At 35.1% G+C, this 17,495-nt stretch overlaps 1 protein-coding gene across 1 annotated transcript; it reads right to left on the reverse strand.

Moving 5' to 3' along the window:
- Window positions 1-2,424: 2,424 nt before the first annotated feature.
- pax1a (paired box 1a) lies at window positions 2,425-6,198 on the reverse strand. The gene is made up of 5 exons (XM_038271552.1): window positions 5,917-6,198; window positions 4,785-5,414; window positions 3,825-3,958; window positions 3,311-3,524; window positions 2,425-3,055 (listed from the first exon to the last, which is right to left on the reverse strand). Exons 1-5 carry the CDS (start codon window positions 5,918-5,920, stop codon window positions 2,955-2,957), a joined length of 1,083 nt encoding a protein of 360 aa, XP_038127480.1. The 5' UTR covers window positions 5,921-6,198; the 3' UTR covers window positions 2,425-2,954.
- Window positions 6,199-17,495: the final 11,297 nt, after the last annotated feature.

Raw genomic sequence — 17,495 nt, forward strand, 5'->3', positions numbered from 1 at the left:
ATGATAACACCTATATAGCTGTTTTGATATTTGAGAATGTGCTATACAAAATTCATAACACGTACTAAACTTGATGTAGTTTCAACAATATATTTACTTTAAGGCAGGGCTTTAATGTTCCTAAAACACTGTTCATGTTATAAACTATTCTGAGCCAGGTCCTTAAAATGTTCCCTCTCAAAAAAAACGAAACAAACAAAAAACAAAACATACTGAACTGATAAAGTATAACATTTGATCCATATTCTTATCAATGATTCTGATTTTCTTTCATTCAAATCAGGTTGTTCCTCTTCCTGAAAGAGGAAGAAACAAAAAAAGGTCATTGGTGAAAAAAAAAGTAAGCACTAACTAACCCTTGCTTGACCTAATAAGCATCGAACAAACAGCAGATTTTTTATTTTTTTTTATATATAGAAATGCGTAAATAACCTATTGTTTCTAAGCTGCAGTTCAAATACTGGAAATTGTTTATTTCCCCTCTTTTTAGTGAATCTATCAAATATTCCCACAGTGTTTTCTCTATAATTCAATCAACTAAAAGCATGTTATTTAATGGATTTTTTTTAGTTCAGAAAAAAATATAAAAGTTACAACCATTTGCTTTGAACTTAAACTGGGCTTATCTTAAAAAAAAATAACTTCATTTTCTCTGCATCAGAACAGCGAATATTTGGCAGGGATCATCATAACAACAGAACGTTCAACGAACTTCTAATATGATATTTAAATATGACATTTAAAAGCATCTCTGATATTAAGTGGTTCAAAGACAGAAATTCAGAAAAAAAAAATATATATATATATATATATATATATATATATATATATATATATATATATATATATATATATATATATATATATATATATATATATATATGTGTGTGTGTATATATATATGTATATATTAGCAGGGATAAAAAAAATGCTGTTTTATTGATTAGGTTACTAAAGCCATTTGAATTTGTAAGGAAATTGTGTTTGTGCTTTGGTTTACTTGTTTTAATTTCAATACTAAAATAAGAAAAAAGGTTTGGTATATATATTGTAGAAATTACTTCATCTTTGGTTGGGTCTAAATTCACAATGTAAAGGACACCACGGCTTATTTTATGTAGTTTTTATGTTGTATTGCAAGGTCAGATTGAAATTAGCATGTGTGGTCTGAAAAAAAGAGAAAATCAGAATGGACCAGAAAAAAGCTGACTGGTGCATCTAAATATTGCTCAAATTATCACCTATAATAATGTAAAGCAGAACCATCAGTTTTTTTTTTTTTTAAGGAATCCATCCTCTCCTAACCAGCATTTTTTTTATTTTAAAAAACAATTATCCGTGTACCTTTTAATTGATATATTACAAAAACCTCTAAACATGCAACAAGAAATTAAAGAAGTTTAATTTTACTCAAATAAATAATTCCTTTTTGTTTAAATAAGATTTGCTATTTTAGTTGTTGATCTTTCAAAATGAATTATAAAAATAATGAGTAAAAATTATATTGCTTAAAGTAAATGAGGATTCCATAATAAAATAAGAAATCAAAATCTCAAACACAGCAAAAAGAAAAATTGCCAAAAAAGTCAATTTACCAAAGGCTCTAAAAAGAGATCCAAAATCAAGAAGAATTTTTTTTTCCAAAAAACAATTTCTAAGAAGTAGTGTAACTGCAACCATTTTTCACCTGCGTGCAGCTAGGAGTTTTTTTTTTTTTTTTTTTTTCGTTGAAGTTGACAGACAACAAACAGGTTATGGGAACAAACAATTAAGCCCACAGAACAGGACTGAGAGGATACAGCTATAGGCGCTACTGGGAAAGCCTTGTCTGGCCATTTCAACGGATGAAACGTGTTCCTGGTGTTCTTTGTGAGTGCATCTAAACCTCATGACTTCTAGATGCGCCCCTGTTTGATGAAGGTGTACGATCAACCCTCAGATTTCCATCATGGCGGGTATCAATTACAAGCCAGATAGCATCAGCGGAGGCGCCCAGGCTGCAGATAGTTCCATGGCTGAGTAAACAAAATTCCCACTAAATAGCTTTCTAATCGTCAACGACATTAGGGTTCAACCCCCCCCCCCCCCCCCCCCCCCCAAAAAAAAAAAAAAAGAAAGAAAGACAAAAAAAAAAAGCTTCCAGGAAAAGCAAAACGCCACTTAACCACTATTCACTGAAAATAAATAATTTATTTTTCTAAGCTTCATCTCTGGGTGTAAGACTGACAATTTTACTATTCAACAATCCCTTCCTGTTTATAAAGAAAAATATTCAAATGTTTAACTAAAAAAAAAAAAATAATAATAATAATAATTTGAGAATATATTGCAGAATGACATTTTGGGAATTTTCATTTAACATAAACAGCAACGCTGCTTCTCCTGTTTGATGGCACACATAGAAATAATAATAATAATGATAATAATAATATAAGCTACAACATGGCATTGAAAACAGCCTTTATTTTTCAATATTCACAATGAAAATATAAAAAATATAATTAAAGCTTTAGCATATATTTTACATTTAGACAATTTATAACTTTTGTTCGCATCGTCAAGTCACTGGCCACAATTTAAGATAATAATAAATCTCGAATTACAGAATAGATCTTGGCTTTTTATAAACATTGAGCGGATATAAAAGTATTTTTATCCTGTAGCCTCAATTAGATACAGCCTATTGCAGCATTAATTGTTTCAACAACAGAGAGAGTAAATAAACTTTCCACCAGGGAGGGGGGGAAAAAAAATCCATGCAAGCTTACATTCAAGTGGCCATGAAGGCCGACAGAGCTGCTGCGCGCACGCGTTACGCATCTGGACGGGGCTTCTGTTCCTGTTTCTGACTGTCAGTCACAAACAAGCCGCTGTGGTGATCTCACTTACTGTTGGAGCAGTTGAAATGAGTTCAGGTAAATGTTTCTGGTAATTAAGGTGTGTTTGAGTCCCGGTTATGAGGATGAGGTAGCGAGGCTGAGTCCGTGCACACCGTTCAAGTCTTCATGTTGCTGCTGTGTCTGTTTACTCAGGGGACTGGGAGGCTTTCTGTCTCCTGATCAGCGCAGATAAGAAAAAAAAAGGGGGGAAATATATATATTAACTTAGGCTAAATAAAAAGGAAATATTACAAAATTATAAAATATTTATTATTAATTTATAAAATTAAAATTCTAATTCTAACTGGGCGTGTTCAGACTTTGGTTATTTTTTTTAGCCTATTTACATTTTAAAAAAGCGCTCATATCAGATGCCTACGTTTATAACAATGTAATAATAATAATAATAATAATAATAATAATAATAATACCTTCTCGAACTGGATGTTTGAAGGCCATGGGCGAGTGGATCTCCCCTGCGTGCATGGTCATGCCGCTGCCTGGGTGGGACAGGGCCGGGCTTTGGGGCTGCCAGTGGTGGTGCCCAGGGGCCACATAGCCACCTGCTGGGCCACTATACACTCCATACTGGTTGCTTGGAGAGTAGGCGCACGCTGAGACGTAACTGGACAGGGTCGAGGAAGGCTGCGGGCAGAAAGATAAGTGTTCAAGGAGGGGTGTGCGTCATGGCGTGCGACTGTGACATTTGGCCCCAAACATGTTCCTTTGGCTATTTTTAAGGTGTCTCCTGTATGAGTCCTTTGAAACACATTGGACATCTAGTTACCTAAATTACAATTGGAAAATAATTGGGACACTTCACATCATTTTTAGGTGAGATCAACGTGCATTTAAAAGCTGATGATTTCCACTTTTTACGTTACCAAAGAGAGATTAACCAGTTTAGATTTTTTTTAAGGGCATGTGAATATAATTATTATTTACCTGAGCGTATTTAATGTCGGCGTCGATGGCTGGCTTGTCGATCCCGTTGACCGTGTGAGGAGCAGGGAAAGCTGCTCTGTTCACACAGCCCCAGTCCTCCATTTTTGTCGGATACCCCTCCGTCCCAGCAATGGCTGAATAAAAAAATCAACTTATGTTAAAGTTATATATGTAAACTCTCTTTTTAGTTGATGGAGAGGCTGTCAGGTTTAGCTTTGCAATTATTTTCTAAGTTACAACACAATCCTTATTTCAAATAAAACTGAAAAAGGAAAATATATAAGAGAAAGGGTAAAACGAAAATAAAATGGCTAAAATATAAAGTAATTTTAAGCATTAAAAAAATTACTACGTCAAAGAAAAATATTTTGATATAATAAAAGAGGTGAAAATACACATGAAATGTTATTTTATGCAAAAATTGAGACAAAATTCTCCAGAAAACAATATTTTCACTTAAAAAATCTAAACTATATAATTCTTTTTTTTTTTTTGAAAACCTACTTATATATTATAACCCAGAATCTATAGTATACAATTCAAATGAGTAGACTAAACACATTTTTTAATGCAATACAACTAAGATAAATTATAATAACATTTTCATTCCAAAATTATTTCAACACGAGAAAGATAAAAAAAGGAGAAGTAAATGCTTTTAGCCGCTATTGGGAGGATCAGGTTGGATATAGAGCAGGTGAGACAGGTGTTTGCAAATGCATCGTCCCATGAAAAGTCCTATTGAGAGTGGCCTTACTGCGTTCTGGCTGAATGGTGAATTAGAGGACTGGAATAACTTTTAATGGACTTTTAGTGCTGCCTAATGCCAGAAGTAATTGTATTGGGTGATATGGCAATCAATCATGCAGAATATAAGAACAGTGCGCTGTTGATTCAGCATGTAGAGCTCTTATTTTGAGACAGTTATAAGGCATTTATAAGCTGGGTTTTCCTCCTTACCTGTAGGATCCATGAATGCTCGTATTCCCAGGATGTTGCTGACAGTGTGCGGGGAAGGCCATGCCCTGGATATGCTAACATGCCCAGCAGTCACTGGTACCCCAGGGGGGGTGCCCATTTTAGCGCCTGTTGGAGACATTGTGTTGGGGTAGGAATAAGGGTATATATGGTTATAGGAGAGCCCGGCCTGCGAGGATGCTTGCTTGCTACTCTCGTACTGGTTGGGCTGGGAGAGATTCCCGATCTTGTTGCGTAAAATCCTACTGATGGAGCTCACGGATGGAACATTGTACTTGTCGCAAACACCGTCGGCGAGAAGTCTGTCCCTGATTTCCCAGGCAAAAATCCCGGGGTCGCTCTGTTTGTATTCCCTGATGTTCTTCACCACGTTTGGCGTCGTTACGCGCGGCTTACTCCCACCAATGGCACCGGGCAAGATGGAGCCCGTCTCGTTGTACCTTGCTAAAATCTTGCTCACGCAGCCATGGGAGACTCGCAGCTGTCGGCTTATGTCGCAGGGTCTGATTCCGAGCTGGGCCAACTCCACGATTCTCAACCTTATGGCGTTGGGTAGGGGTCTCCCGTTCACAAACACGCCGCCTAATTGGTTCACCTCTCCATAGGTTTGCTCTGCAAAAAAAAGACGGGAATTAAATCTCTATCTTTTAAAATAGCATCTAAATAAATATATATATCACACAGAAGCAATCGATTTATTTGTCTTTGAATTGAAATATCAACCGTGCATCTAAACCAAGCTTAAAAAGCAATTTATTGTGACCTTTGGTTTTAATCCGCTATTTTACTGTCATGCAAAAGCTTGCAGGTTTTCTGATTGGTTCATCTTTGCGCACTCACAAAAACTACATTAAATATGGCGAGCCTGAATTATAGACATTAGAAAACCCTTCAAAGAACCTCTCGCCTTGTAACTGGTTGATGTGGTTCTTTTTACGAGTTAAAGCTTCAAACAGGCAGTCAAGAGCAATCCACTATGAAATAAAGTTGGCAAACTGTCGCCAGCGATCTCTCTCTTTTAGATTTTTGTCTAATGCAAAAATGTCTATACTCTGTTGTGGCGACTTCGTTACGCTTCCATAACATCACTGGAGCATGCACACTTTGGGCTTACCCATTTGCCTTTACTGGTATGAGATGCTTGGAAGTAAAGGGTATCACTCCAGATGGCTGTGAGCGTCCTATAGTGAATCCAGACGAGGAAGGGGGAGCCAGAGGAATGAACCCAGAAAAGCAGGGAATAAAAGTGGATCCCTCTCAGTTTCGTCCTGGTTGCAGTTTTCTCCTTCCTCTTATAGTTGGAAACCTGTTGCGCGCAAAGGCAACAAAGTGATCTTCATCCGATAAATGCAAATTGGAGTTATCCCGGGGAGTCCAGACTCTGCTGGAATTAATTTGACGCGTCCTCTACGTCAGTCTTGGCTGCTATACGCCAAGCCTCCTCTCTGGTCTGATTGGTTGCTCTGCGCTGGAGAGCCAGTCAGCCAATACGAAGCCAATTTGGTCACAGCTCTGCAGCCTCCCTGTATTGTTTTGCATAGGGGAAGTGTCAGAGAGGGAAACGTTTCGTCCAACATGCAGCCCATGGTAAGAACTTATAAATGATAGATTTGATGTTTGTAGTGAAGATTTTTTTTTTTTTTTTTTTTTGCACCAATATAAACTAATTTGCTTCACTCCTTTAAGTCAGTTTATTATGCATCTAATATCTGAATAGCTCACGAAGGCTGTTTTAAATATTTTTTTTAGATATAGCTTTTAGAATAAATAGATATTTGCAATAATGCATATAGAAATAATATATGCTTTAAAAATTGCATCATATAATATATCAACATGCATTGAGTTGTTTGCGAATATAGGCTTTATTTGAGAAATAGCCTGTAAAATAAAAATATTTTATTTATTCAGAGATAGGCCTAATTCATTTTCTGAACTGAATTTATATTTATTTTTATATGTACAGTTTCTCACTGAATTATTAGAGCTATGGATAAACCTGCACACTTCCAGCATGATTGTTTTTATTTCATTTTAAAGGGTCTTCAAAGATGAAAATGGGCTCCTGTAATCGATACCTCTGTAGATTCTCCAGACTATCGACTTGATTCCTCAGAGGAAAATTATCACAGAGTGTTTTTCGAGTTTCCTGTGGGAGTTTAGAAAGAATCGTTTATAAGCTCACAAAACGTTACTTGTAAAACTTAACAGTCGACCCGATGGTTACAAGGTGCAGTATCCCTATCCTCCTATCCCCCCTTACCCCTCTTTCCTTTTTCATATGCTCACACCGGCTCCACAGCACCCCCCAACCCCACCCCTATCCCCCCATGTCTGCCGTAGCCCATCATACAGATCGTAGAGAAGAAACACATGGAAAGCATCAGGATGTCTTACAGCAGTGAAAAAGGGCGTATATATATATATATATATATATATATATATATATATATATATATATATATATATATATATATATATATATATATATATATATATATATATATATATATATATATATATATATATATATATATATATATATATATATATATATATATATATATATATATATATATAGAGAGATAGAGAGAGAGAGAGAGAGAGAGATAGATAGATAGATAGATAGATAGATAAAAGTTGTCTGCATCAGTGTATATATATATTTATATATGTATATGTCTATATATATATATTTATATATATATATATATATATATATATATATATATATATATATATATATATATATATATATATATATATATATATATATATATATATTTTTTTTTTTTTTTTTTTTTTTTTCTTTTTTTACTGACTTAGACTACTTTTATTGACATTTTGTTTCCATAGAGTGTATACAAAACGTTATTTCGTTTAGTACAGCGTTTCAGACAGTCAGAGGTAGTTTAAGTCACTTTTTTACATCTTTCTAGCCATAAATGTTACAGCTTTTTTCTTTTCTGGCGATCCTATTTAGGTAAAAATATGCGCAACGAAGTCAAATATATATATATATATATATATATATATATATATATAATATATATATATATATATATATATATATATATATATATATATATATATATATATAATATATATATATTTCAGTTCTCCCCATCTTTCCACCTCCTTCCATTCACTATGTTATCTGTGTCAGAACCAATCGATCTGTTGACCTCCCTCCTCTGGACGACTTTGGAATTACAGACTGCAGGATTTTGACAGGTTTTCGAATTGGTGCAATGATTCAGATTGCTTTCTTCAAATTAATACAAAAATCTTAAAATAAAAACGGTGCAATACCGAAGAGCAGTTTACATTTTTACGTCCTTATTAAGTTTATTTATTTATATTTTTTTAAAGCGACCAACAAACTTGTGCTCCTATTTAGTGTTTCTTTATTAGTCTAAGCTTCAATTTTGAGCTATTCTATTTTTTGATTTCCTAAAGATGAGTTTTGATGTTTTTACATGTGAGCTGTTTTATGTCAGGCTGTAATCTCTGAATAGCACAGAAAAAAATGACAAATTTCGTTTTATCTCTAATGAAGATAAATCATATATATTCGCCTTTACGCATTTCTTAAGTAACCCAGTTGATTTTAGAGTTGATAAGTTGTTTACGCATCCTTTCGTTGTAATTATATGAAATTAAATTCTCATGAATTTTAGAAAATACAATTTTTTATTTTTGAGATGTATTTCTTTTCGACAGAAAACACATATCTTTGTAAATATAATATTCGTATTCATAAAAAGGTCCCCTATTGTATTAGTGGAGTTATTAAACTTTTCATAAATCGTCTTTCATGAGTTTCAAACCATTCGCAGAACCACGCAAACAACGTTATCAAAGAAAGAAAATCTATATTCAAAAATAAATCTGTAATGCTAAAAGAAATGTGCGTGTCAGATGCCGTTGGTGCAGCATTGCGCACTTCGCAACTGTCTGATGTCGCTTCTCAGGTGTGACAAAACAAAAGCACTTCTTGAACGGCTTCTGTCCTTTTTCCAGGACTCAACAGTGTATTCCCACAATACATTCCCCCATAAACATGGAAACAGAAACATAAATACCAAAATACAGTCCTCAATATTGGAATTTAAACTTAAACTCCGTTTCGGTCACCTAGAGGCCAAAGTTCTTTCTTTGCAATGATGCGACGTACAGTACAGTCTTTTTCCAAAATATGAAAAAATGTATATATATATATATATATATATAAAAAAAACTTAAAATCGAATGTTAATTGAATTAACCCTCAGTAAATTTTAAGCCATAGCATACAGATTTGTAAATTTACTTAAAACGTATTGAATTTAACGGATGGAATTTTTATTATTATTATTATTTTTTTTGGTGAATACTTTGGCCTTTTGGTACTGCTTAATTAATGTATTTATAAAAAAATATTTATTTATTCTTGATATAATGGAACCCCGCTCTAATGAGGCGAATTAGATGACATGAATCATCACATAAGGTGAATAGAGCAATATAATACCCAAATCTTCACTCAACAACAAGAATTTATATAGTATAATATAATATACCTAATAAATTAAATGCACTTGATTTAGTTGTGCTTTAACCAATATTTATGAGTCAGGTTGTTTGTTTAAAAGCTGAAGTAGATTTATTTACTCAGCTAAATTAATCCAGCGAATTGTTGAGAGCAATTTGTTCACCTAGTTTGTCAAAGAAACACAACAGTGTGGTTAAGACATAAATTACAAACAAAATAGCAGTACCTTTTTCTTTTTTGCCCTCTGACAATCTAATCTAGAATTATTTGGCAATGACTGTCTCAGGGCAGGAAAAATTTACTTGAAAATGTTATCCAGGCTTAACAGAGTAGATAAACTTTCAAGTCTTATATAACAAGATGGGACCTTTCTCCCTTTCTGACATCCAGTGCTAATATGTTCCTTTAGTAACATTGTCACAGGGGTCCTTTGCTCATAATTCAACCCAGTGTGACCATTACTGCTGTTACTAAATTATAGACCTAAAATTATACTAAAATATTATAAAATCTATTCTATAAAGTCAGAATTCTCTGAGAACCATGGTAAAATTGGCACCAAGCCTAGAATCTTCGCTTCTGCAAACAGATTTATTCATTATCTGCAGATCAGTACTGATGTCTTAAGCACTTTGCACAATAAAATTGGAATAATGACTAAACGACCAAAATTTTTAGCAAAATTTTAGGTTTTTGCAAACGTAGTATTCTCATAGAATTATGCCATTATTTGGAAAATACATATAAAAACTAAAATGCATGATCAAATTAGAAATGCATCTAATTTCTTATATTTAGCACAGTCTAAAATAGATTGTTATAGTGTGTCAAATAATTCAGTTAAGATATTTAGGCCTGTGTGCGATCTGACAATTATCATTAAGTTATTTGTAGACTTAAAAACACCAAACAAAACTCTTGAGGGGTGAAAAGACCAACAAAACTCATCTAATCGACATCCGACACCGACAAGGTGCAACGACCCCATTGAGTAAATATTGATCTGGGTTTTAAGTGTCATCAACGGATAAACACCCTCAAGTTTGCTTTGTCTTTAAAGTCTAAAGGCGAGTTTAAACTTCTATTTTCCCTTATCTACACTGGACAGGGAAACTCTTACTCTGTGCCTGATGGTGCCGATCATTTCAGGGATTAATTGATTGTAGTTAGACTGCTAAAACTTACCTTTGCTGTCTGCTTCTCATATCCTCATAAGGCCAAAACATCATGTTGGCATCTTATTCTACCAAGTAAGAATAAGACAACAGTAAGTAAACTAAAGGTAGTTGGTTTACCTCATTTGACATGTTAGAATAAAACACAAAAGGGCGATTTTAAAGGCAGGATGGTCCATGTGTGCCACATTGTCTAACACTTAGGTCTTATGTTCGTTTAGGTGCATTGACTCAGTTGGAGACCTCAATTTAGGGAACATAAGATAAACTGAAAATTTTACAGTGTTTTGTGTGAAGTCCATTTTGCTCTTAATTTGGAAGATTGAGGTGAAAATGAGTTTTTATCCTCTAAAAGTCACCCATTCCAAACCTGTAAAGAACCATACAGATCCTCCCACCGATAAAGAAGGTTTTTCCCTCCCTATCTGATATAGAGGTGGTGTTGTGTAGTTTCTTTGTGCGCCTGCTGGTAAGACCTGCCTGAGAAGGCATTGAGCTGACTTTTTTTATAGTCATGAGACCCACTCTGAGCTGCAGAACATGCCTAATGAGGGCCCACAGCGGTGCCATGTGAGACATGCCAGCTTTTTTTTTTTTTTTTTTTACCAGGCTGGTAATTGCTTGTGACCTTCCCCAAACATGTCTCATGTTTCTTTTTGTTTCAAGCCTTCCTCTAATTATTGCTCAGATCTGTTGTATGAGGACTGGTGCTTTTAGAGAGAAGCAACGGAAATGGCAAATTATTTACCTCTTTTAAAGTGGGTACACAGTGTACCATGGTCTGACAATTTCACTGTCTTTATACCTTAATAAAATAACTTCTGGATAAAGTCTCTGCTTTTACTTTATATAAAGTAAAAGCAGAGACTCATATAAAGACATACAGTTATGCCTCGAATCATTAACAGCTAAAACAAACAGTTTTTGTAATTCAATATACTGCAGTGCTGGGCTGGACTGGAACAATTATTTGACAGTTACTTTTAGTCTAGGCAGTCCTTTATGCCTGGCATTACATGACATCTGTAGATAGTTCTTTTAAATATGCCTGCTGATATATGTATTAGGATAATAGACAATTTTACAAAGACTTTTATTTAAAAAAATAATTTAATAAAAAAAATTATGATTATCAAAATTAAAATATAAACAGCTCATTTTTACAAATACATGCTTCGAAAAATATGGAAAACACACTTTATTTCAGTTTTTACAAATGTTTTTAGTGCATTCATTATATTTCTTAGTGCTATTAACTACATTGATTTAAAGTTGGCAGTATCTACTGATACCACATCATTATTTCACTGTAACAATATTCATTTTTATATTCCATAGATCCATTCATCTATTTTCTCGCACTTCATCTGTCAAACATGTTTTGATTATTGTTAATAATAAAGTATTTTTAGTGAAAAAAGTACTCCATTTTAGACACTGTTAATATATATATAATGATCCTTTATGATAGTGTGTGATACATTTTTTTGGTCCATTTCAAGGCTTTTTTTTGTTAGCAAACTACAATAGAAGAAGAAATATTTGCATGATGCTGTTGAGAAAAACTAGAAAAAGAAATACTAAATGGTGTTGAATATAAAATTATAAAAATTCTCATAAAAATTTTAATATGCTATTGATTTAATTTTTAAGGGAAGATAAACGGCAAAAAAAAAAAAAAAAAAACTTTTTTTGTTAGAAATCCACATTCATTTTTTAACCAGAGGTGCTGGTTCAACTTGCCTTGTTTTTCACGTGACACTGTCGTTGGATGTAGGAGTTTACCCTGAAATCGAAGGGTTGATGGTTCAGTGTGATTTTGTCCTTGGGCAAGACACTTCACCTACATTGTTTACTGATGGTGGCTAGAGATCCTGGTGGTGCCAGTGTACAGCAGCCTTGGTTCTGTCAGAGAGCCCTAGTGCAGCGGCGGCTACAATGTAGCTCGCCGTCATCAATGTGTGAGTGAATAGGTGAATGTAGTACAGTGTAGTCTCCTGACTTAAAAAAGCACTATATAAGTACAGACCATTTACCATTATATATTTCCTTTGATTTCCAAAAAAGATTGTTATGTGGGACATATTTACATGTACTGCGAATCAATATTTTAACTAATTAAGTGTCATGAACTCTTAAACATTTCTTAAACAGTACATTGCTTTGTTGTAGGTAATTTAGTCACAATGCTAATGCTAAACTTAAACCTGGTTCCAAGCTAAGCATGTATGAGAGACTAGGTGCTTTAAGTGAAAATCCCATTCCAGTTGCTAGGGAAAGGTTTTGATACAACATGTAATTCAACCCAGAGAGACTCACAGAGAGAAAAGCTGCATTTAGAAAAGTATTGTTTGATGTATTTATAAGGGTAATATAATCTTCCAAATACTTCTATTTAAGGAAAACCAGCTGATTGGGTGGACAGCAGTGTGTCGCAATGAGCTTGTCGCAGATTTTTTTTAATTTACACCCAATTTTGAAGCGTGGTCTGCGCTATGTTATTCCACACCACAACGCAAGAGGGACAATCACCAACTAGCTGTGGGTCTAGATATGGCCAAGGCGGTGAGGAAGTGGGGACAAGTTTGTCAGACAACGGAGGGACATAAGGGCAAAAAAGGGCTGATATCCAGGTGGAAAATGGGTCCCAGCATTCTTGCGCACCTCGCTCTTCTAGCTGGTCCAACTTCATGAGTTGTGTTCTTCAATGGCGGTCATACAAACAAAACAAGCCAGTAAGGTACCAAGCAGGAAATATGCATGAGAAGAGCGGATGTAGATTTGACCAATCAGAGGCCTCCTGTCTGTGGCACTGTCTGTGGTCACCTACATTTTGGGAGAGGTGCAGCAGAGTGTCTGCGGAGGGGGTTTTGACATCTCTTGGTTCACCGTCACACCAACGCAGAAGACCTAGTTTGGAAGTATAACTCAGCCTTGACTCTGTAATCTCTGACGCCGAGCATGCCGGTAGCAACTGTGGAGAGGAAAACTCCCTTTAACAGAAAAAAACTCCAGCAGAACCAGGCTCAGTGTGAGCAGCCATCTCCCAAAGCCGACTGGAGTTTGAGAAGATGGAAATAAATAATGACATAAGTGAAATAAGTTCTTTGGCGCTCAGGCCCAGGCAGAAGATTTTGATGCTATGAAACAACATTCACTTGGATGAGCAACCTAAAATAAGGATTAGAGTAATCCTCCCAAGGACTCAGGCAGTGGTGGTGGAGGAGATGGGGTGGAGTTGGGTGAAAGTTCGCTGGCATGAGGCAGAGAGAAGCTAGGCCAGGAGCTAAATGAAGTGCATCTCGAAAGATGATTGGCTTCTGGGAATGTGCGGTCCCGAGTTGATTGGCTGGAGCTAAATGAGAAACATTGCAGGAGGTTTAGGTGTAGCTGATAAGTCTTCCACAATTAATCTTTGCTTAAGCTTCATGACTAAATTCGTAAAAACCTTCTTATTTTTAACATTCTATGATGTAATTAGCAATTACAATAATGCAATGCTAAACTCAAACTTGCAAGCAAGAAAGCAGTAATTGTTTATGAATGGCTGATTTTAACTGTGTTTGTTGGGAAAAATAACATATCTAACCTCTCTTTGGCAGAGTTTAAAAGGTGTATAACTATTTAAATAATATTTTATGCTTTAACAAATTTAGCAACAAAAATAATGCTAACTTTTAACTTGATAGCATTGACTAAGGTAGGCAATCATCCTCAATCTCAACCTCATTTTGGACAACATCTCCCCTGTAAAAGCTCTCTTTGGGATTTGTCCCTGATGTTACGTCTGATGATTTAGAAAAAATGCTACTTGTAGAGCAGGGGTCTTCAATGTTTTCCAGGCCAAGGACCCCCAAACTGATGGTGAGATGGAGCAGGGACCCCCTAATTATATATATTGTATAAAATCGTGTTATATCAAACTAGTCCTATAGTCACTCTACAGTATTACAGATGGAGTAATGTAATAAAAGTAATTTTGCCCTTGGATTTTTTTATTTATTTTTACAGCACTAGTGGCTTTTTTTTTATATAGAGATAATAGAGTAAAGCAAAAAGGTAGAAAAAAGAAGAAGAGTTGTGAAAGAAAGAGGTGAAGAACATGGTCAGAGATGGCGGCTGATCCCATTATATTACTCTATTACTACTCATTTTACTTTTATTAATTTTTTGTTGTATCTAATTTATTTGTTGAAGCACTGTTTTGAAAATAAAGCTTAAATTACTTACTTTTTTTTTTTTTTTTAACTCTTAGGAAATGCTGTCCAAAGCAACGAGAGAAACAGTGTAAATGTGTAATATTTAAGAATAAATGAAACCATGAATTTCCCTGTGCCTTCATTATATCTTGATATCATTTAACTATTTATTTTCTCTAAGCTGAAATTTCCCTAAGAATTTATCACAAAAATCTGATGACCTTAAAGTTGACCCTCAATCCCAGCACCATCAGCAAGATTTACCTGCTATTTAAGTAACGTATTATGCATATATAAAGAAAAAATCTTTTTAACATGAAGGAATAGCAGATGACTTAATAAAATAACTCAGGGAAGGTGCTTGTTAATTATAATTGTGTTGCTTTAACTGCAACACACGCAGACGACTTGGTTTCTGAGCATAACCTGGCTATGGGGGGGCCAAATTAAGACCTGGTCCATGTTGAATATCTGCACACTGCAAACACATACATACACAAAGAACGAGTTTTAACATGCACAATATAAAGAAGTCTGAGGGACAGTTTCAGCACCACTGTGTGGGAAGAGCTCATTGTTTCTCAAGGTGAGGACTCTTGCAGCATCACAGACTGTATCACAAACTGCCTCTACGTTGTGCAGTGAGCTCAAATGGAGAAGACTAGAAGCATAGAGAGGATTTTTTAAAATCACTTTTACAAGCATTCTGAGGGAAAAGTTGTGTCAACACAATGGAAAACACTCTGCCCCAGCAGCTCTAGTGTGTGAGAACATGGAGCTTTATCTCTTACAGGTTTGTCTGCAGTAAAGGAGTTCTTCAGGAATCTATATTTGCACCATTCCTATTCAGGCTCTACACTGCATACTTGTCCTTGAATTCCCCAGGCTGTCAGAAAAGTCTGATGACTTTCCCATATGTTGAGGACCTACTAGACTACAGGGAGTTCACACAGGACTTTTTGAACTGGTGCCAGTTGAACCATCACCTGAGTGATGTGGGAAGAATAAAATGGATTGGAAACATAACCATTGTTTACTTTAAATGAATCAGAGTAAACTCTTAATGCTGAGGAGACTGGGGTCTTTGAGGGGGTGCTACTGAAGACCTGTTTTGACTCATGTGTGGCATAAGCCATGTTCTGTGCTGTTACTGTTCGATCAGCAGCTTATCTATGGCTGAGTGAAGAGATAGAAATTATAGATAGGCTCATCAGGAAGGACAGATGTGTCCCAGTCTAGGTGGTGGGAGCATGAAGAATAAAAAAAAAAGTAGAGCAAAAAAAAAACCCACTGCCGGAAGATGTCTCCCACTCCATGCAAAAGGCTGTTGCAGGACTAGATACTGTAGCTCCCTCAGTGATAGACTGTATCATCCTAGTACAAAGGAACATTATTGTTGCTCCTTCCGCCCTTCAGTTGTTAAACTTTAATACCATGGCACAACAAAAAAGTTAAGAACCTTACTATTACAAAAAAAAAAAAAAAAAAACTGGCTTGCCTTGGCGAGAAGAATTGCTAGTTAGATGCTGTTTATTAAAAATGAGCTCCTGCACTGCTGAGGTTTATGAAAAACACTCAAATTGTTTGTTTTTAATGTTATAACTCTTCATAAATCTGCGTATATGTGTGCGCTTCTCTCTGATTCCATCTTCCCTTCTTTATGTTTTCCCGCAAATCACTTACAATCTTTAGACTGAAGTTATACACAGAACCACTTTAATGTGTCTGTTGATCGGCCAACTTGTGGAGGGCAGCTAGTCTTATGACCCAAAAGAATCTCTATTATGACCCAGTTTTTGACCATCCTAGCCAAGCTGCTAATGTCCAACAATTAGCCTGACTTGCAGTAGTGTGTTTGTGACCTGTTAGTTACCTATAGTTAGCTGAGAATTAGCTGTGTAAGCTTCAATGCTCATTTTTGTACACATTTCAGTGCTGTCACATCCAATGCATTGTGTTTATTGGGTAGTTCATCATTGGATTAAGTGAAACTTGATTGCTTTGTATGTTACCAAAGACTACTGTTAAACATCTCTTTGCTAGGGATCATCTATATTGCTAATGTGATGCACTGGTGATGCACCAAGGACTTTGGACACTTTTGTTTACTTATTCTTTCATGTATTTTGTGTTATTCCAGTAGTTTGTAGTGTTGCATATAGTTTATTAAACATAATAATATAGTGACAGGGATTATAAGATTTAACAAAAGCATCCCCTTTAAAAAAAAATAAATAAAGTGGTTGTCTTGGGTTATTTCACAGTAGGGACCAATTGTCTATATAAGCTGCATCAACTTCCTTTGGGTTAGCAAATTTATAGACAGAGACAAATATTTCCCTTGTGTTAGATAATTAATAACTCTACTTAATTGTAAACCAAGTTATTGACATTTACTGACGTTAAGGACATCTTGGATTTTAACAGCCAGCCCAAAATTTCCAGCCACAAAACAGTAAGCACATTATTTACACCTTGTATTTGAGCAAATTGTCATCTATAATCATTTGACCAACATTTGCTTGATATTTGCCCTTGATTAAAGAAATTATTAATTAGGCTATAACTATAACCTCTGGTAAGTAATAAATTAATGATCAAACCAGTAAAATTGCACAACAACATCTCAGAAGTAATGGGGTTTTACACTTTATCTAAAATAACTGGTTTCAGCATTTTTGCTGTTTTTGGAAGACCTTAGTGGTCTTGAATGTTTGTACAACAAGTCCTCAATGCATTTAGGTGCTTGGCCATTGCGTAGTTTTTAAACTACCATAAGTATTTA

The sequence above is a fragment of the Cyprinodon tularosa genome, unplaced genomic scaffold (assembly GCF_016077235.1).
Source record: "Cyprinodon tularosa strain WSP-4 unplaced genomic scaffold, ASM1607723v1 ctg80, whole genome shotgun sequence".
Classification (NCBI taxonomy): Eukaryota; Metazoa; Chordata; class Actinopteri; order Cyprinodontiformes; family Cyprinodontidae; genus Cyprinodon; species Cyprinodon tularosa.